Consider the following 20,690-nt stretch of genomic DNA (forward strand, 5'->3'; position numbering starts at 1 on the left):
GCAAATTGGCAGACCAAAACAGACCCCCAATATACCACCTTCTGTCTAAATCCGCGGACCTGGCCGCAAAAGGGATGGCCACATTGGCGGCTTGTTGTCCAGAATAAAAACTGCTGTTAACTATGCAAACAAGGGCAGCCATGCACTGCAGGCACACTGTCAAACAGAAGTGCATAAGAAGAAGGTGCAGGTCACAGCATCAGCACACAGTGTAGCCAGCACTTTTCTTCCAAGCAGAGAGACAGCAACTTTTTCAAAACCCATATTCATTTTGTCAAAACACACTCTTTAAGGGCTTGTTTTTTTCATTCTGCGGCGGTTGTGCTATTAAAGTTGTGCTGTTGCGTATTTCATGAGAGAAGCTGTCAGTCTTATTTCTTATACAGCATAATGTGACCATGTATCCATACTGTATGATACATTCATACTGTCTTGTAATTCTGCTTGATTTTTCTCTCAAAATGCAACAGATTGATGCTTTTAGATATGAAATATTCACATTTTTCTTCCTGGGGATCCATGCCCCCAGACTCACCAGAGGGGTCGTATCCTTCTCACCTTTTTCATCCCTGACCCCTTTTCATGCCTGTTTTATATCCATAAGGTCAAAGGTCAACCACGCTGTGGTGTTTTCTAGTTTATTCAATTTTTTTTATTATAGAAGAAAAAAACAACACTTTTTTAATTCTGACGCATACTTTTTTTTGCTTATTTTGTTGATATATTTTGGACAATCCAGTTTTCTATCCATCCTTCATTTATAAATGTACTGTACTGTTGGTGAAGGGAACAACATGCCTTGTTTAGGACTTGGACTTCAAGACTTGTGACTTTGCCAGAGACGGCAACCAATCTTGGTTTGTGATGCCGCTCTGTTTGCCTTTGAATCAACAATAAACATTTTACAATACTCCAAAAAGATATGACAATCTATATTTGGGAAACACAGTAAATGAATAAAAAATTACATGAAAAGGACAAACAAAGTCAAAATGGTTTTCCAAACTCTCAAATGTTTAGATGTTTGCCTTCAGCAGCAGGTGTTGAGCTTTATTAATGGTTTGATTGAGCCACTCCGCTGTCAGTGTAATATCTAATATTTACAACCTCCCATAAAAGAGGGTTGCTGGGAAGGAGGGAGAGCTGAACTACAGTCACTTGATAACACCTGTAACTCAGGTGCTCAGTTCATTGTCAAGTCTCAGCCTTTTGGAAAACACAGCGGAGCCAAAATGGACTCCGGCGGTTTGGTTCGGCCTTCTCTCCTTCTCATCATCTCCATTTTTGTGTGCGTCGTCTCTGGAAATCCTTTACGTGAGTAGAACCAGAATGGATGGAGTTTGGAAATCAGGAAAAAAGTGGTGAAGATTTGATTTAAAACTGTTGAGGCCGACTGTTTTCTGACGCTCGATTTAATACCATTAGCGTGTCCAAATCTGTTTATTCAGTCCGTCCAAAAATCAACAAGTCATACTTAATATTTATCATGACATATTGACATTTGGTGAATGTCTGGTGAGGTTATTTATGGAAGCTCAGTATTCAAGTTAAATGAAGTTATGACGTTGTTGGACCCTGCAGCAGGTATCAGGCCGTGCCATCATTAATCTAGTTTGTAGTCTTTGACGCACTTAAGCAGCGAGCAGATACTCAGGGGCTCGACCCAGCCCTCTCACTGTGTACGCTAAACAATGTGTGGCTGTCAGTTTGATTACACTTTATGGTGTTTCAAAGTCCAGTATCAGGTTCTGCACTGATGTAAGAAAGAAAGATTAATGTACAGAGTCACCAAAGATTATACATTAACAGTGTGATGGTAAATACCTTGATACAAACCACATTATTATTACTTTTACACTGATTATGACCAGAGACATTATAATTAATTTTGACATTGTAAAAACTAAAATCAATATTAAAAAAACCCACACAAAATATATTGTAATTTACTTAGAATGGTCTTGTTTGTTTCAGGGCTGTTCAACACATATGTACAGTATCTGTCTCCAATGTTGGAGAGTCACTTAAAGGGTAACTCGGATGTTACTCAGTTGCATTGTGGGTAATGTTTTGAAATAGAAGAGACAGATGAGTGGAATAAAAGGTGATATCTCTGGTTCTGTTCTATTGTTTGTGATCGTTTGTTTTCAAACTGTCCATAAAGAGTCCAACGATGTTGGAGTGCTGTAATGATAACTTTCAAACCCAGCTGCCTTCAATACCCACAATGCAGCTTAGCCATTGTGTGACATCACTGGAGGCAATTTATCAGACTACATGCAGCTTCCTCTGTAGCCACAGAAAGGCTTTGTTATACTATTTTCACGTATTCAGTAGGACTCCCTCAGACCTGTAAACACACTTTAATGTGTCAGATTTGACGAGTTACTCTTGAAGCACATTTACTGTGGCAACACACATTTCACCCCTTTCACTGCTAAGTATTATTGTTGACACTGCAGTGATCCTTTCTGTTTCCTGCAGTCTAAAAGAGAAACAACACTTGACATAGAGTCACTTTATTCAAACATGTATTCTATAATATAAATGGATCACCTGTTAATCTTCATTATTGTGGGTTTAGCACACAAGAAATTTGTTTTTTATCAGCGTGGTTTCAGGGATATCTATGTCAGTCTGTCATTAACACCCCTAAACAAATGATAGGCACATAAATCCAAAACATTATACATGCCCAGATAACAGATGTTGTTATGGAGGTTTTATTGTGCAGGTATTTGAGTGAACCTACATTAATGTGTCTATTCTGTATTGACTTGTATGTTATTTCTGTTCCCAAAGATACTACAGTCATAGATTTTACTACAGGTAGCTCACAATCATTTGGTCCAGTGGATGAAGGATATGAAGGTAAGTTCGATATTACACTTGTTTAACATAACACATTTTAAAAATGAGATTAATGTCAAATAATCCAGCAAAAGTTGACTTTTTTAGATAATAAGTTGTGTGTTTCTTTGCAAGAGGCAGATATTTTCTAAATTGATTATAATAAATCAAATGTTCCGTTCCGTTTTCTTTTCCGCTTATCCGTGAGGGTTGCGGGATGTTGCCGCTTTTTCCCCCCTAAGGGGTTGCGGGGCTTACTGGGGCCAAATCCAGTGACTCTATGGGCGTAGGCCAGGGTTCACCCTGGATGAGTCGCCAGCTCATCGCAGGACCCTTACTGATGGCAGTGGCTGCCTTCACACAAGGTGCCAACTGCACATCAGGAGCAACTTTGGGGTTCAGTATCTTGCTCAAGGATACTTCGACATGTCGCTCAGTCCCGCCCTGGGGAGCTGGGATTCGAACCAGTGATCTTCTGTGAACCAGTCAACCAGCTCTACCCACTGAGCTACAGCCTCAAATGTGTTCAAATAAAATTACCACCTAATTATTTAATTTATTTTTTATTTTTTTTTAACTTCTCAAACAGTATTTCGCACAAATATCAAAATTGGAATGGATACCCATTGTTTTTTAGACTTAAAAAGTTGGAGTTACTATCATTTTTGGAAAAGTGTCATGATTTATGAGGTGAAGCATCATTAATGAGCCATTACAGAATACATTATCTGCTCAAGGCTCATAAGTACACAGAATACATATCAGCGAGAAGCATCATTTATTAAAAGTTCACTCAGGAAAATCTGTCACAGAAGTAATTTAGTGCATCATTAACTGCATTTCAGTCAGAAGAGACGTGTTGAGCGCTTCACCTTTAGCACTATTGGATTCTTTGTGGTCATAAAGTTGTTATCACGGCCACGAAACTGTCAGCTCCAACTTTCTAAGACTAATGTCATCTTTCAAACATGTGTTTTAATATTCCATTTCCTAGCTTGGTTTTATTTAAACACTGGACCATAAAGAGCCCAGAGCTCTTATCTTAGATATTAAATTACTTAAATATTTAAATTGTAGACAAGGTTAGATGAGATGTTGTACAGTCTGGTTTATTTGAAGCAAAGTGAGATCTTGTTGGAGTATGAAACACCAGGAAAAAATGATCAGCCCTGGACTAAGACTCTGAGACTCATCATAAACACATTCAACCACCTCCACAGATGGAAATTAAAAAAAGAGTTATCATGCTCGATATTAAAATTCATTATGATATTTTTTCTCCATCTCTCCTCTAGGTGGAACTGTATCCCACTCTACCACAGCACAGGTGATCATTAGTACTTCTGGTGGCTCAAAACCTCAGTTTTTACAAAGAGTCTACTATGGCACCGTAGCAGAGGAGCAGGACCCACAAGTTGAGATTCTTAGGGTAAGTTTCTGTGATCAGCCATGTCCACTTAACCCACAGCTGTTCATCTGATATTCAAAACTGATTTGTATTTAGGTGTGATTATTGAGAAAGCGTGATAACTCAGGATATTCACTTTTATATCTGTCTCCTCATCTTCATGTCTTCAGGTTAACTTCCAGGTGATACCTGAAGAGAAACCTGTGACTCTTCAAGTTGATACACACTCTGACAAGTTCTCCATCTCCCCCACCGGTGAATTCACCACTAAGGTGAAGCTTGACTATGACGAAGGCCCACACAACTACTCGGTGACCATTTCCATCTCTGACGGCATCGACAGTGACAGTGCTGTCGTGGAGGTTCAAGTCACTGACGTCAACGACAACAGTCCTGTTTTTGCCCCCAGTTCTGTCACAACATCAATCCCAGAGGACTCAGAGGTCGGATCCAATGTTACTGTTTTACCAGCTACAGACAAAGACAGCAGCTTCAACAAGGAGATCAGATACTCGCTGAGAGGAGGAGAGGGGAGGTTTGATATTGATCCTGTGTCTGGGATGGTGAGTGTGGCTGCTGCACTTGACAGGGAGACCAAGGCAGAGTACAACCTGCTGGTGGTGGCTGAAGATCAGGGTCGTCCAGCCAGGTCGGCCACAGCCTCCCTGCTGGTCCAAGTGTCTGACGTCAACGATAACGTCCCCGAGTTCTCAGTGGCTGAGTATCAGGTTGAAGTGTTGGAAACAGAGTCAGTGGGTACAAGCTTGCTCACCCTATCAGCTGTAGACCCAGATGAAGGAGCAAACGGGAGAGTTTCTTACAGTATTCTCCAGCAGAGTCCCTCATCAGACCCTGCTGTGTTTGAGCTGGACTCTTCCAGTGGGACTCTGCAGCTGGCCCAGCCTCTGGACTACAGTGAGGTGAAGATGTACAGCCTGATGGTTCAGGCCTCTGATGCAGGGACCCCCTCGCTGGTCACGAACAGCTCTGTGGTGGTGAAGGTGAAGGACGTGAACAACAACCCTCCTGTGTTCAGTAAGGAAAAATATGACGTGGCCGTCTTTGAGAACCTGGCCAGCGGTGCTTCCATCCTGACACTGGAGGTCACTGACAGAGACGAGGTGAGTGCAAAATGTTTAGTTCTAGTTGTTGTCCAAGACCCTCGCTCTGCGTCTCGAAACAGTCCTGCCTTGTATTATTAATAATGACTAAACAGGATTTATTACTGGCAGAAATTCATGTAGTAATATGATGAGGCTTCTCAATGTTATCCAGCTGTCCCAATCTATGAAACTTGACTGTATAGTCGTTAGTCTGGACGCAGAGAAGGCCTTTGATCATGTCGAATGGCCATATCTCTTTTCTACTTTGGAGACACTAGGCCTAGGTCAAACATTTCTTAGCTGGGTGAAACTATTATATGACAACCCATTGTCAGCCGTACTAACCAATGGCAAGATATCGCCTTATTTCCAGCTGCATCAGGGTACTAGACGGGGTGCCTTCTGTCCCCATTATTATTCGCAATTGCTATTGAGCCTTTGGCAGAGGCTATCAGACGAGCCCCCTCTATCTCTGGTATCTCAGTTGGTGAAAAAACTCACAAAAATATCTCTATATGCTGACGATGTTCTCCTGTTTCCCCGCCAAGCCAGAAGTTTCAATACCAGCAGTGCTAGACCTGATTGGCTGCTTCAGTCAATTTTCAGGTTACAAAATTAATTTTTCTAAATCAGAAGCACTTCCTCTGGGTGGTCTCTGCCACACAAATATATCACCCCCTCTGTATTGCCCATTCAGATGGACACCACAGGGTTTTACATATTTAGGTATTGCGATAACTCCATCCCTTCACCAATTATATGCAGCCAATTTTACACCTTTACTTAAACGTATATATGAGGACCTTGAAAGGTGGACTTCCTTGCCGCTATCAATGTTAGGCAGGTCTTCATTACTTAAAATGAAGATTTTACCTAAACTTCTATTTGTATTTCAGATGCTTCCTATTTTGCTCCCTGAAAAAGTGATCAAAGAACTGAATGGTCGACTTAGCGCATTTATATGGAACAGAAAAAGACACCGTATGAGCTTAGCTAGACTTATGAAGCCTAAAGGGAAAGGTGGCCTGTCAGTTCCTGACATCAGGCTGTACCAGCTGGCATCGCAGCTGCGTTACATTACTGACTGGATCCAAAATGATAATGATTCTACATGGCTGGACTTGGAGTCCTCACAGGTTGACTGCCCCTTGTGTGGTCTCCTGTTTGCTTTTGATCAAAGAAAAATTAAAAATTCTGTCGGTGACAGCATTATTATAAATACAACTATTAAAGCGGTGAAGGATATAAGGAAGTTGGAGGGCCTCGAGGGACAGTTGTCCTCCCTTTCACCGGTGTGGGGTAACATAGATTTTTGTCCTGGCTCTAAGGGCAGGGGCTTTGAGTTATGGAGAAGTAAAGGCATCTTTACTATTGGGCACCCATATGAAAAAAATGCAATGCTATCATTCAGTCAATTGTGTAAAAAGTACAATCTTCCACAAAATGAATTTTTTAGGTTTCTTCAGATACAGAGCTTTTTAAACAGTCAAAAAGAAGGAGGGATCTCTTACCAACTCTCCCCATTAGAAAAGATAATCACTGCAGGCAAGAAGAAAGGTATTCTGGGTCTTGGATACCAGGCACTTCTTAAATATGACAAAGGTAAACCTGCTTTCATGAGCAGAGATTGGACTAATGATCTATATATGGATGTTGACGAGGTGGTATGGGGACAGATATGGGAATCAGCAAACGACATCTCGGTCTCTAATGGGACAAGAGAAACCCAATTTAGACTCCTCCATCGTTTACAGATCACTCCCCAGTTTAGACACAAAGTAGATAACAGTAAATCAGAATTGTGCACTAAGTGTAATGTCAAGGTAGGGAGTTTTATTCATTGTGTCTGGACTTGTAGATACATTGACAAATACTCGCAAGATGTAGAAAATCGACTACAGTTAATTTTTGACATTAAACCTTAAAAAAATCCAGTGTGTCTACTGTTTGGACTGGCGGACACACAACTTAAAAGTGCACATTCCAAAAGACTCTTCTCTATTCTCACTTTTTGTGCAAGGAAGAACAAATTACGGAAATGGATAGACTGTAAACCCCCCACAATAGCTGGATGGCATAAGGTTATTTTTGACATGTTGCCCATGGAATACTTAACATACAGGTCCAGATGAATGACTGAGGTATTCTATCGAATCTGGTCCCCATTCCTGACTTATATTGGTTCAAGACTAGCTACCATTTTGTTGAAGAGCATGCTAGACCATAAGTGAGAAAATACAGCATGGATCAACATATAGTGGGCTCCCTGAATTACTTTGCACTCGATATTAATGATGCTGCTGTGGTGGAATGTTAAAACTGGATGCTGTCTCTGGGGGGATTCCCCCCATTCTTATTTATGTATATCATGTATGATTCTTCTGTTTATGAATGATAGGACCCCATCCCCTGATGTTCTTGTTGTTATTGTTGTTCTTGTCTAAGACAGCACTGTTTGTCTCTCTGGCTGTCTATGTTGGTTTGTGTATATGTATATTCGGCTACTCATAATGACATGTTGTGTATGTGAAGGAGCTGAAACTTTTTTATATCTGTCACATGTGGCATAAGCTTCCATTCATGTCTTTCCACTCTGTTGTCCTATACTTGTATGCTGTTTTTGTCTAATAAAATGTAAAAGCCAAAAAAAAAAGTTTAGTTCTTAGTTCTGTGTGATCACATTCATTGTATGTAGCTGAGTTAACTCTGGATTAGTCCACAGCATTTCTCGATATCAAAAACTTTATTGGGTGTCTTTAATCTGATCCATCACTCACTGAAGTTTTGCTCTTTCTCTGTGCTGCACAATCGGAGGAAATGACAAGTATGAATTTCATTGTATTAACCCTGTAATGTAGAATACAGCTCAAATCGAATGGTTTCATTCTCACTGGTTAACATCCACGAGCCAAAGCATCCATCCCTGCAACCTTAAATATTGATTCGCATTCATTAAAATCCATTAATTTGCTTGTGTAGTTAAATGTATTAGATAAATAAAAGACTTGGCAGATTTATATCAGATGGAAACACAGATGATATGATTGCTAATGTCGTTCTTACAATTTGGACCTTGGCACCGCTGCGTTATCAGGTTTATAAATTATATAAAACTGTGAATCATTTCTCACATCATGCTTTATATTGTTTTCGATAAGCTTGTGATACCTGCTGCTATTAACTTGGTGAACTGTGAAGTCAGCAAATGTGTGTAACACCCTACAATCATATCTTTTCCTCAGGGTGGATTCTCCGATGGTGACTTCATCTACACCAGTGACACCTTTGACATCAACCAACAGGGTGTAGTGACACTGAAGAACGATGTTACTCTAGACAGAGAGACAAAGGACAACTACGTATTAGAGGTATAAGTTTTATCATAACAAAAAGACGGAGTTGAAGATGTAAATATGAAAGTCCTCCTCCTTTTGCTTCACAAGTCTTGAGTTTAAATTAACATGAATAGCTTGTGTTGTAAAGTTTAACAATATGAAACAATAAACTGAATTAACTTTTTATTGTAATAGAAATGACAGTAATAAGATCCTAGTACTGTAGGCAGCTGAAACATGTCAAATCATGTCTCCTCACTCAGCTGATCTTGTGCTGTCCTCCTCATCTGTCCTCAGGTGGTGGCGATGGATCAGGCCACAGACGGTCTGAATGCCACAGCTCAGCTCAACATCACTGTCCTGGACTACAACGACAACAACCCACAGTTCCCAACTATCGCGGACCCCCTACAGATCCCAGAGGGCAATTACACCGAGGAAAATCCAGGAGACATTGTCACCATCGTGCCCACGGACGCCGACCTCGGCCCCAACGGAGAGGTCACCCTCTCCCTCATCTCCCCTCACCCACTCTTCAGATTCAGAGAGGTGAGGCTAGAGAGGATTGTGCAAATATATTTAACCTGTACTGTGTTGGTGCTCTGGCTCTGAGTCATGTGATGTGTTGCAGGATGGGACGTTGCTTGCTGTCGGAGCTCTGGATCGGGAGAGCAGGGAAACTTATGAGCTGTTTGTTAAGGCCTCAGACAACGGCACCCCACAGAGAGAGGTGAGAGCAAAGCCCTTTCTCGCCATTCGGCAGCCATTTGGGCAACGACCCCGGGGTAGTTATCTTGGGCTAACAAGACCAGACCCTTATGTCAATTAACTTTAAATGGTCAACTGGATATGAAAACTGCATGTATACATCAACAGCCAAATCTTATTAAAAGCAATTATGATGTTTAGTGTTTTTTCCCCAAAATAAGATTTGAAACGCCTGTTTCCCAAAGGCTGTACTTTATGTGCACAGTTTCATCACACAGACTTAACCCTAACCTGTACTGGACTTGATGGGATTAAAGGTAAAAAATTACAACTAAAGGATTCAAGATGTCAGTCCCAAATTTTAGTTTAATAATGCACATTTATGAATAACTGCCAACAATGCAGCACCACAAACGGGGCACCATGATGTGGATGCCTCATACAGGGCACCCTTGTGTGTATGCCTCATAAGGGGCACCATTGTGGCAGTCCTTGCAGATTCAGTTTGGAGAAGTAGAGAGCCGCTCCAGCCCAGACGCTCAGCTTTGTACTGCAGTGAACGGGGTCCAGATGCAAAGCGAATTTTAAGCACCTAAAACACAACATTTTCTCAACCGTAGAACCTCCATATCCATACGCATTAGTGAAACTGGGCTACAGGTGATCTGTGAGCGGCGAAATACAGTGCAATGCCCAGTTGCTGGATGAGAGGTTTACTTTAGATAAAAACGACTGACTGCGATTTAAAGCGGTGTGAATTTTCTATATACAACGTACACTTGAACTGTTTCAGATTTTTTTTAGGTGGGCCTTGTTTTAGGTGCATCAATTTAGCTTTTTCTCTTGACTCTGGTAGGAAACAGATCGACTATAGATATGTACTTTATATGACCCCACTTCAAAAAACACGAACTATCCCCGTAAGTAGTGTTTATGCAACATTGAAAAGGAGTTTTATGTTAAATTTGGCTATCAATGATAATGATTATCAGTAATAGTTATTAATTATGATTGTTACTAAATTATTCTCTCTAAAAAGGTACTAAACTAATTATAACTCTGATATTTAATTAACTTAATAACTACAACCAAATTTACCATAACAGCTAGTAATGGTTGAATGATTGAAGGATTTTGGAGTTCTCGACAGTGCATCATTCGACTGACGTCTAGGAATGCAAACCACCAATAACTGACATGAGATCACAATAACACCAAAACAGTGAACAAACACATACATTTAACACATATACATTATACCAACCAGACTTAAAAGTCCTGTGCTTAGCCGTGCTATGCTATCTAAGCTCAGTTCAACATTACCAGTCAATTCCCTGCTTGCCTTTCACCCTGACCAAGAGTAGCTCAAAGCTGAATTTTACACCTCCGTGTGAAGAATGGTAAATTCTGGGACACTGAGTTCAGTTCAGAGTCAATTTTTAAATCCACAGTGAATTGCTTCATTTGTGGGTCCCAACAGGAGTAACACCGCCAGCTCGTCCCATCAGAGCACTTGGACAAATGCGAGTTTAATATCTTAATGTTGGAATAACCGCACCTTCCTTGATAATCCTGCGTGTCAGCGGGATATCCTCCTCTTCCAGGTTATTAGAATTTCGTCTGCAGCTGCACAAAATGTATGAAACTGTTTGAATCTCAACTGTCTCAACGGTTACTACACTCAAATTCAAAATACTGCGGCGAGTCATATCCGCCTCCACCCCCTCCCCTCCAGACTCGAGGTTGCCAGAGCAGACACACAATTCTGTGCTCTCAGTAAAGCTCAAGATGTATTATTATTTATGGTAACGTTAGCTGTTGACTAGGGATGGACATATCAATCAATCAATCAATCTTTATTTGTATGGCGATGGAATAACGTTATGCATGATATTTGACAGAACTGTCCTTCATTTTTGCCTTCCCTTTCATAACGTTATATAGTTTATGGCGATATACATGCAAAGACCTAAAGAGGACTCGAATTTGGCTAAGTATCAAATGTAAGATTTTGGATTGTCCAGCCGCTGCTAGCAAAGGCGCTGACAGCAGCTGGACATCGAGTGGACAGTGGCACGCTGGAGACCGGATGCCCGTACCAGGACAGTGCTAATGCTGCTAGTGTTAGCTGTGCTGCTAACGTTTGTTCCTATGATCGGAATGAATACATTATTACTCGACAGTTCAAAGTATTCAAAATGACTATCCCAGTCAAGCTATGATGCTTACTTAGTTAGCCAAGCTTAACTTACCTGTCTAGGAGAAGAGTAGCTAATTCTGCATCTGTTTTCAAATTGCTTTCAGCTTTCAACTGTCTCCACCGTTCAAATGCATCTCCTATATAGACCCTCGCTTTGCCTCGAATTTTATCATGGCATTTTTGTGATTCATAACGAGGTCTTTTAGATTTTGTTGCCTCCGCCATTGTAGCTCAGTCGTAACTGGCAACCTGTGGTTGCTCGGCAGCTGAGACTCTACTGACTGCAATGATTTGTAGACAGCAGTGGGTGGCACCACATGCCAAAACATGATTTCAAAACATTAACATGATTTGGGGTCTGCAAAAGATTTTTTTTAATGCAAATATTTTGCCTGTACTGTTGTTGTTGGTGAGTTCAGTATGTTATATGAACATTGTTCCTGAGTCTTTGTGACGTATTAAGATGATTTTACGGCCAGTTGCTTTAGATTTCTTACATATTGTACCTTTAATTTTATTTAATTATTAATCCAATAATATAATGTGCAAAAACAAGCTCTGACAAAAGCTCTGAGAACTGAGAAAAAATGTGAATATGAAATGTGAATTTAAATATGATAAAACAAGGCATACTGATGTTACAGTCCAAACATCATTATCTCACATATGTCTCCTGTGCACCAGAACATCACCACCATCAGAGTGAGCCTCACTGACGTCAATGACAACAAACCTGAGTTCAGCTCCAGCAGCTACGTCAGCAGCATCCTGCTGAAGGACGCAGAGAAAGGGAAGCTGCTGCTGACGCTGAAGGCCACCGACAAAGACGCCGGGGACAACTCGCGCATCACCTACAGGTCAGTTCAGACTGTGATGTGGTTTAAAGAGCCTGAGTCCAACTTACAGATCAAATTCAATTTATAATAGTTTTTAAAAAAAATGTTTTTAAAGATGTTTTTCCCCTCTGCTGATGCAGTTTCTCCGTAGGAAGCTCCCCATATTTGGCTTTAAACAGTACAACTGGGGCTGTGACCTTGACCTCTAACCTTACTGATGTCAAAGAGGACACCACACTGGTGCTGACGGCCATGGCTGAAGACCACGGCGAGCCTCCCCTGAGCTCCACAGGTCAGTGTGACAGGAAGCAGCAGGTAGTTGTGTTTGTTCTGTTAAACATTTCCCTACAGTATAAAGTTATGGATGTTGGTTGTTAGTATTTTCTGTATGAACTGGATGTTTTCTGCAGCCCGTGTCATGGTCAATCTGAGGGTCATCAGTCTTGTGGAGGGCGTGGCCTTTGGGAGCTCCTCCTACAACTTCAGCATACCTGAGCACCAGACTGTGGGGACGATGGTGGGGACGGTCTTCGCCTCCTCAGGAAGTGACCTTTATGACGTCTCCTACACGCTGAAAAAACAAACCAACCTTTTCTCCATCGACGCCAGTGGAGCCATCAAGACAAAAGCAGAGCTGGACAAAGAAGAGAAGGAGTGGTACGTCCTGGATGTGGAGGCAGTGGACACGAGGACCCCTCCTACAACAGCTGTTGCAACGGTAAAGGATTTACTTGATGTCCTATAAAGACGAGCTGAATATTTAACTGTTGAAGCTGTAATCCTCATATTTTATTCTGTCATTAGAAAAACACAAACTTCCACAATCAAAAGATCAAAGTCTCTTGGGAGATTGGTGAAAACATGTTTTACTGTGAAAAAAGTCTACAGTGTCGGTCTTTGCTCTTATTTCAGTGAAACAAACTCCCCAGTTCTGATGTAACTGATGCTGTAGCAGCTATGCTAACCTCTTGAAGAGCTAAACATTGTTTTATTTTTTAAAGAAACAGTTGCTTCTTTTGCTGGTCGTCACAGGGCCTGCCATGTAGGTGGCAAATTAGATTTTTTTTGTGGAAGTTTCCTTTTGTAACTCAACTCTTGCCTGATACTGACCTGTGTTAAGAAGCAAACAGGACTGTCAACATCACCTTTCAGCGATTTTAGTATTTTGTCTTTTCTTCTCCCTCAGGTTACAGTTCAGGTGGAGGACATGAACGAGCCTCCACAGTTTTCCAAACCGCTTTACGAGGCCTCCATCGTCAGCATCGCTGTGTATAAAACCCCCGTCGTCACTGTCAAGGTAAAAACACACCCAGCCACTGTCAGCTCACATTTGTTGAAAAATATCCTCTTCGTTTCCAGAAACACAAACTGACATCTGAGCAGTTTGAACTGAGCTGTGAGCGACGTGGTTAATGTGTCACTGAGCGTGTTATCTGATCGCTCACTGGAACGTTTCCATGACTGTCAAAAGCTCAAAGGTTTGAGACAAAGTGGAGACGTCCAAACAGGTGATACTGCCACGAAGCAGCCAAGATCAGCAAGAACCTGATGGATCAATTCAGCAAACTGAAAATGTTTAACTTTGGGTTGATCAGTTTTGAGAAAAGATGATCCTGCATGCTGCTCCTGCTCAGCACAACAAGTAGAGAGGACAAGGCATCCATCTTGACACACTGATCAAAACTTTGACATATTCATGTATTAATACTACTAAAGATTCATGTTTTAAATTCTAAATCCACCATCTCTCTAGGCTTCAGACCCCGATGTGGGTGACCAGGGTCGGCTGGTCTACAGTCTGGAAGACGCTACATATTTTGACGTGGATCCGTCCACCGGTCTGGTGTTTGTGGTGTCAGCAGTGGAGCTGGCTGGACAGAAGGTTGAGTTGAAGGTGCATGCCGACGACCTCCAAGGACTTCGGACTACGACCACAGTGGAGGTGAGTGGAGAAAAATGTACAGACGTTTGTTAGAAAGGTAAGAAAAGGGACTTTTGGTCTAGCGGAGAAAGTACAAACTTTATTTGAAGTAGGGCTGCACGATATTGGAAAAAACTGACATTGCGATTTTTTTTAACCCTGCGAAATATATTGCGATTTGAAAAAATACCGGAATTTTCATCAGATGACCTGAATAGTACTTTGTTATGCTGCACTGCTGCTATCTTGTGGACAATGAACCTGCACTGATCTTACCTCTTTTTGTCGTACTGAGCTGTGTGGTACCGACGTAAATGGTCAAATTAGTTGTGCTACCTCTCGTTGTGGCAACAGATGCAAGACACTGTCGATGCAGAACACGTGTTTGGTCAATATCATCCTCTTGTAGCCGAAATAATTCCAGATAACGGACGTTGCTTTTCATTTTGGCACAAAGTCCTCGTTTTCACGATTTTCCCTTGTTCGTTGCTAATTTTTCAATGTTCTTACCAGCGACTCAGTCCATGTTCAGGGGCGTGGTCTGCTTCGGCACACTGAATAAGAACTAATCTGATTGGTGGATCGTTGCGCATACAGAGTCTGCATGCATAGTGTGTGTCAGATACCAGTGCCGGCCCTGAGTAATTTGGTGCCCTAGGCAAAATCTTAGGTGGCCCCCTCTTGCATCGCAGTCAATTTCACAATCAATTTTCATACACTCACTAAGAAACTGCATGTATGTATTTAATATTTTATTTCTTTTAAGTCAGAAATGAGGAAAGAAACAAGTGATAAAAATACAATATAAATAAGGCACTGTACAAACACATTATCTCTCAGCCTCAGAGTGCCATCTTTCTCTTATCTGTTGTCAGCCGCTTTGCAGAACGACCTCCAACTCCTTCCATGTTGCCATGTGGGTATTGTGCTCCTGGCTATCCTCATGAACCTTCAGCAAGTGTCTTGCATTGTTCCAGTCCTTTAGTCCTTCCTTATTTAGTCTGTATTCTTTTGGAGAAAACATTTAGCAGCAGAAGCAGTGCAAGCTATCATTTCTGTTTGAGTACATCAGCCAGCTTCTTTTGATTTTTTCAGCAAGACTGTTACAAAAGTCATGTTGACACTCTCCCATCTTTGTTTTTGGGAAATGTGTGACTGCTTTTTTATTTGAACTGGTCCTCTGTGAACTAGTCAGAAGAGATGTCCAGTCAGCCTTTAGTCCTGATGCTGTCACTGGGTTGTGCTGAGGTAGAGGGACAGGAGCACCTGATGCTGTGTCACTGGGCTGCTGGTGGTGAAATATGTTAAAAGTGCATCTGAAGAGAGAATAGAAGTATATGTGACCACTGGATGTTACATTTTAATTAAAAAAAACAACAGATGCTTGATGTGTGCTATACATAAGACTAATATAGACTAATAATGAAATTCAGTCTAACCAGAGTACAAGTGCAGTGTATATATTTCGCCTATGAATGATATGGGAAAGCTAAGGTGTGGAGTATGAACAGTAATACACTTTAACTGCACTTTAACACTGATGTAAACTTTAACAAACATAAACTGTGACACAATAAACCAAAGGCTTACATCTACGATGCAAATTAACTAATTCAAGTAATAAGTAATGTCAAAGCAATGTGAGTTCTAGCGGGCGAGTGACTGCCCATCAAAAAGGGGAAGAAAACACTTGCACAAATTAAGCAGCTGAGACCCGAATCCAGTCAGCGAGGATGTTTTATCAGAGCTGCTGAAGCTTTATGCACAATTGGAGGCTAAGTTGACTGATTTAGAGGGGTGCTCTTGCCGTGACAATGTCAGAATGAAGCTTCCTCCCTCTACAGCGCACTCGCCTCTAAACCCCCGATGGATGCCCCACCAAGATCGTGATCAAGTTCTCAAGCTACAGAATGAAGGAGGAGGTCATTAAAATAGCCTCGCAGAGGAAGGGATTCAATTTCCAGGGCAAAAGGATACACTTGGACCATGACTATGCACTAGAGCTGTGCAGACACAGAGGGAGTATGCAGAGGAGAAAGTTTTGCTGAGAGAAAGAAATGTACAGTTTCAGACACCATTCCGAGCCAGGCTGAGGGTGTTTTTACAATAAACGTACAGTGGTTTACAACTTGGCTGAAGAAGCAACAGCATACATGGTAGAGAGGGGGATACTAGTGAAGGTTCTGAAAAAACATCTTCCCTCTTAGAACAGCTGACTTGGCGACCAGTTGGAAAACGACAAAACTGGGAAAGCACAAACTCACCGAAACACTTGATAAGTAATACATTTGCGGTAACAGAAATGACATTCCTATAGTTATAGCATCCTTTAGTTATCTTTTACAGTGCGGCAAATAATGTTTTGGAAATTCTAGTATCAAACATATCTCCCTACATGACATTGTTCATATCAGTAAGATGAGAGTAAGGGCTTAGGGAGCACAGGTTTTGTTGTCAGGCCCCCTTTACTGGACACCATGGACCTACTTATGAGCTGGAAGGCTGAAGAGGGCCCTCTTTCACTACCAAGAGGAAGATTTCTTTCCTCTGTACTCTCATTCCACCAGAGCCAGGAGGCCATCAAAGAGGCCTCCGTTTTGGAAGTCAGTGTTATTATTTGTGATGTGTTACAGTTTAACAGTTTTGTTTCTCTTATGGTTCGTGCTGTCGTCCTTACAGCGCCAGGGTTGTAACATGTGACTCAGTTATAGGCATACAGGGACGTAAAACAAAAAAACTAAATGCAGAGTATGAAATCAACTAAAGTAATCACCTACAGTGTAAATGGGTTAGGAAATCCCGTCAAAAGGAGCAAGGTTATGACAAAATTGAAGAGGGAGGGGGTGGACGTAGCTTTCTGACAAGAGACCTTTTCCTTAAGTTTCAAAAAGATCGAGAGTGATATATTTAAGGATAGGGATCAATGGACTCGCCCGATCACAGCCCAGTTGTAATTGATTTTATATTAACTTCTGACAAAAAGTATACTATTTGGAGATTAAACATAGAGATCCTGAATCAAAAGAGAGGGCAAATAAGGATGGATAAACAAGAATACAAAGATGAAAATGATAACGGAGAATGTCCCCATTGTCTCTGTGGGACAACTGCAAAGCGTTTCTGAGGGGGAAAATTATAGGCTATTGCACTAAATAAATGAAAAAAAACAGAATAGAAAAATTGGAACAGCTGCAAAAAGAATTAAAAACCTGCAATCTTTTGAAACTTTTTATAAATAGCAAAGACCGAAGCTTTCTTAGAACTGATAACTCTACCTAAAGTGGGGGGACGAACAAAATAAATGTTTAATGAGAGAAATTACAGATGAAGAAATTATAAAAGCAATATCAAATTTAAAAGCCAATAAGGCAGCAGGACCCAATGGTTTCCCTTTGGAGTGGTACAAAGTGATAAAAGATTTGCTGATCCCATTGATGAAGAACACATATAACCACGATATTAAGACGGCCATAACTCCTCCTTCTTTGAGAGATGCAGTGATTTCTCTGATACCAAAACAGGGCAAAGACAAAATGGAGTGTGGAAGTTATCGGCCAGTGAGTATACTCAATTCGGATTACAAAATCTTTACACATATTTTGGCAAAAAGACTCAAAAAAATCCTTCCTCAAATTGTGAGTCTAGTCCAGACAGGCTTTATCCAGCAGAGGCACACACAAGATTACATTTGCCGTACGTTACATGTAATGGAGAAAAAAAAAAGAATAAACTTCAGGCAGTACTATTGAGCCTCAATGCAGAAAAGGCACTTGACCGAGTCAGCTGAGAATTCTTACATAGAGTATGGAATGTGAGTAGGAAAATGTGAATTTCATCAGACCTTTATTAAAACTATTAAAGCCTTATATAACAACCCAAAGGCAAGAGTAAAAATAACTGGAGAAGTTTAAAACTCTTGTGGCCTGGAAAGAGGGACCAGACAGGGCTGTATACTAAGACAATGATAATAATACAATGATAATATTACAGGCATTACAGTGTTAGACCAAGAACACAACATTTCCTTATTTGCGGACAACGTTTTAATCTACTTGTCTCACCAAAAGAGTTAAATCTTGAAACTGGTGTCATTTCTAGATAGCTTTAGCTCGCTATCAGGATACCAATTGAATATTTCAAAGTCCCAGATATTAAGTTTCAACTACAACCCTAGCCAGATCATTAGCTCCAAGTTCAAAATACATTTTAACTTGTTAAGCCAAAAGATAAAGGAAGACATAAGGACGTTCATAGATGGAAGTTAAAACTGTATCATCATAATTTATTTTCTGTGTTGCCTCTCAGAGCCTCTGTACATGAATGTACATTCAAACAAAATACTTTTTTATCCTATTAAAAGTTGTGGAGAGAAGTTGGGACTGAACATTATGCTAGTTTTTTTAGTGTTGTTTCTATTTTCTTTGGATTTTCCCATTGAATTAAAAATGGATAACAAGCAGCATTGTGCAGCCCTCTTCATTGATCTTTCTAAGGCATTCGACACAGTGGACCACTTTGTGCTCAAGCACAGACTATCCAAAGCTGGACTGTCTCAAAAAACTATTGGTTGGTTTGTTAATTATCCTACAGACAGGTCACAGTGTGTGCAGGCAGAGGGCTGCACCTCTAGTTCTCTCATTATAAGTAAAGGTGTACCCCAGGGATCAGTCCTGGGTCCACTCCTATTCATTTTGTACATCAATGACATCTATCTAAATGTGTCAAATGTGAAATCTCACTTTTATGCTGACGATACTGTACTCTACAGTTCAGCACCCACCCCCAGAAGGGGCCCTCTCCCAGTTACAACTTGCTTTTAACACGGTCCAAGAACATTTGTATGATTTAAAACTTGTTTTGAAAGTTGACAAAACTAAAGTCATGCTGTTCTCTAACACAAAATCAAAACCACAAAATCTGCCCTCCATCTTCTCTTCTCAGGGTCTAAAGATTGAGTGTGTTTCCAACTACAGATATCTTGGTATATTAATTGGTCAATCCCTCTCTTTCGCAAATGGTGAAAAGATTGAAACTTAAACTGAGTTTTTATTTTAAGATCAAATCCTGCCTTTCCTTTAACTCAAAAAAGAGACTGGTTACGGCCACTTTTATGTCTGTCTTGGACTACAGTGATGTTTTATATATGCATGCCTCGTCTCAAAGCTTACAAGCTCTTGACACTGTGTATCATGGAGCTCTGAGGTTCATCACTGGTTTTAAAGCACTGACTCATCACTATACGCTGTATGATCGGGTTGGATGGTCTTCCTTATCAACACTCAGACTGAGACACCTGCATATTCTCATTATCAAGGCAATTTTAGGTTTCCTTCCTTCTTACCTTTTGTCTTACATTAAACGAAGTAATGCTGGGACTTAGAATCTTCGGTCTCAGGATTTGTTCTTGCTGTCTGTCCCAAAAGTCAGGACTGAACTGGGAAAGAAAGCGTTTAGGTTTGCTGCTCCCTCTGCCTGGAACATGTTGCAAAAAACTTTGAAACATAATGAGTTGGTCTTGTTGAACTCTTTTAAGGTGAAATTGGATGACCTGGAGGCAGAAACATCTGGTTGTAGATGTTTTGCCTGAGGCTGTTATTACTGTAGCTGACCTTCAAATGTTGCTGTTTTGGATGCTGAGTGTTTTTAATGTCTATGTCTACCTTGTGTTTGTGTGTATGTATGAATTGCTGCTGCCTGTCTTGGCCAGGATACTCTTGTAAAGAGATTTTTAATCCCAATGAGTCTTTTGTCCTGGTTAAATAAAGGTTAAATAAAAAAATTAAATTAAAAAAAAAGAAAAAGAAATAAATAAATACATTTAATCGACTGCTTTCACAGTAAGTAAGAGTGCATTCATTAGAAATGGAAATAAAAATGACCAACAACAAATTGGCGGCTCCTGCTTACAGCACATTACATCCACTTGTCCTTTCTAAACAAGGCTCTCATGGTGCTGAAAGATCCTCCACTGCTCTCTAAAACATTTCTGACTTCTTCCTCTACCAATAATCTTTCTACATGCCCGAAAAAAGCTCCAACACTGTGAGAATAACTGATTTATTTAATAGACTTACTGCTTCCTTTCCTGATATTTTGATGTCCTCTGATGGATTTAACATGTGATTCAATGAAGAACATTTTAATATGAATGTTAATAAGAAGATTCCTGCACTGACCACTCTCTGTTCTGCCTCCAGGTGACAGTCGGGGGAAGTGTGAGCAGCAGCAACGTGGTTGTCATCCGTCTCAACCAGCCTGCTAACATTGTGGAGAACAAGATCCTCAATGTGGAGATGTAGACAAGTTCAGCTCACCATAAAGACTCTGGG

At 40.8% G+C, this 20,690-nt stretch overlaps 1 protein-coding gene across 1 annotated transcript in view; it reads left to right on the forward strand.

Annotated features, from left to right (window-relative positions):
* Positions 1–1,193: 1,193 nt before the first annotated feature.
* The window catches only part of LOC115586709 (cadherin EGF LAG seven-pass G-type receptor 2-like), a gene marked incomplete at its 3' end in the record, with an annotated part of 196,024 nt that continues 176,527 nt past the window's right edge, over positions 1,194–20,690 (forward strand). Inside the window, exons 1-11 of the mRNA XM_030425992.1 lie at positions 1,194–1,314; positions 2,803–2,871; positions 4,146–4,279; positions 4,429–5,379; positions 8,604–8,729; positions 8,994–9,245; positions 9,328–9,426; positions 12,289–12,461; positions 12,581–12,732; positions 12,851–13,158; positions 13,627–13,737. Of these exons, the coding sequence (XP_030281852.1) occupies positions 1,233–1,314; positions 2,803–2,871; positions 4,146–4,279; positions 4,429–5,379; positions 8,604–8,729; positions 8,994–9,245; positions 9,328–9,426; positions 12,289–12,461; positions 12,581–12,732; positions 12,851–13,158; positions 13,627–13,737 (2,457 nt within the window). The remainder of the gene's footprint in view (positions 1,315–2,802; positions 2,872–4,145; positions 4,280–4,428; positions 5,380–8,603; positions 8,730–8,993; positions 9,246–9,327; positions 9,427–12,288; positions 12,462–12,580; positions 12,733–12,850; positions 13,159–13,626; positions 13,738–20,690) is intronic.

Source organism: Sparus aurata, chromosome 1 (genome assembly GCF_900880675.1).
Source record: "Sparus aurata chromosome 1, fSpaAur1.1, whole genome shotgun sequence".
NCBI classification, from domain to species: Eukaryota; Metazoa; Chordata; class Actinopteri; order Spariformes; family Sparidae; genus Sparus; species Sparus aurata.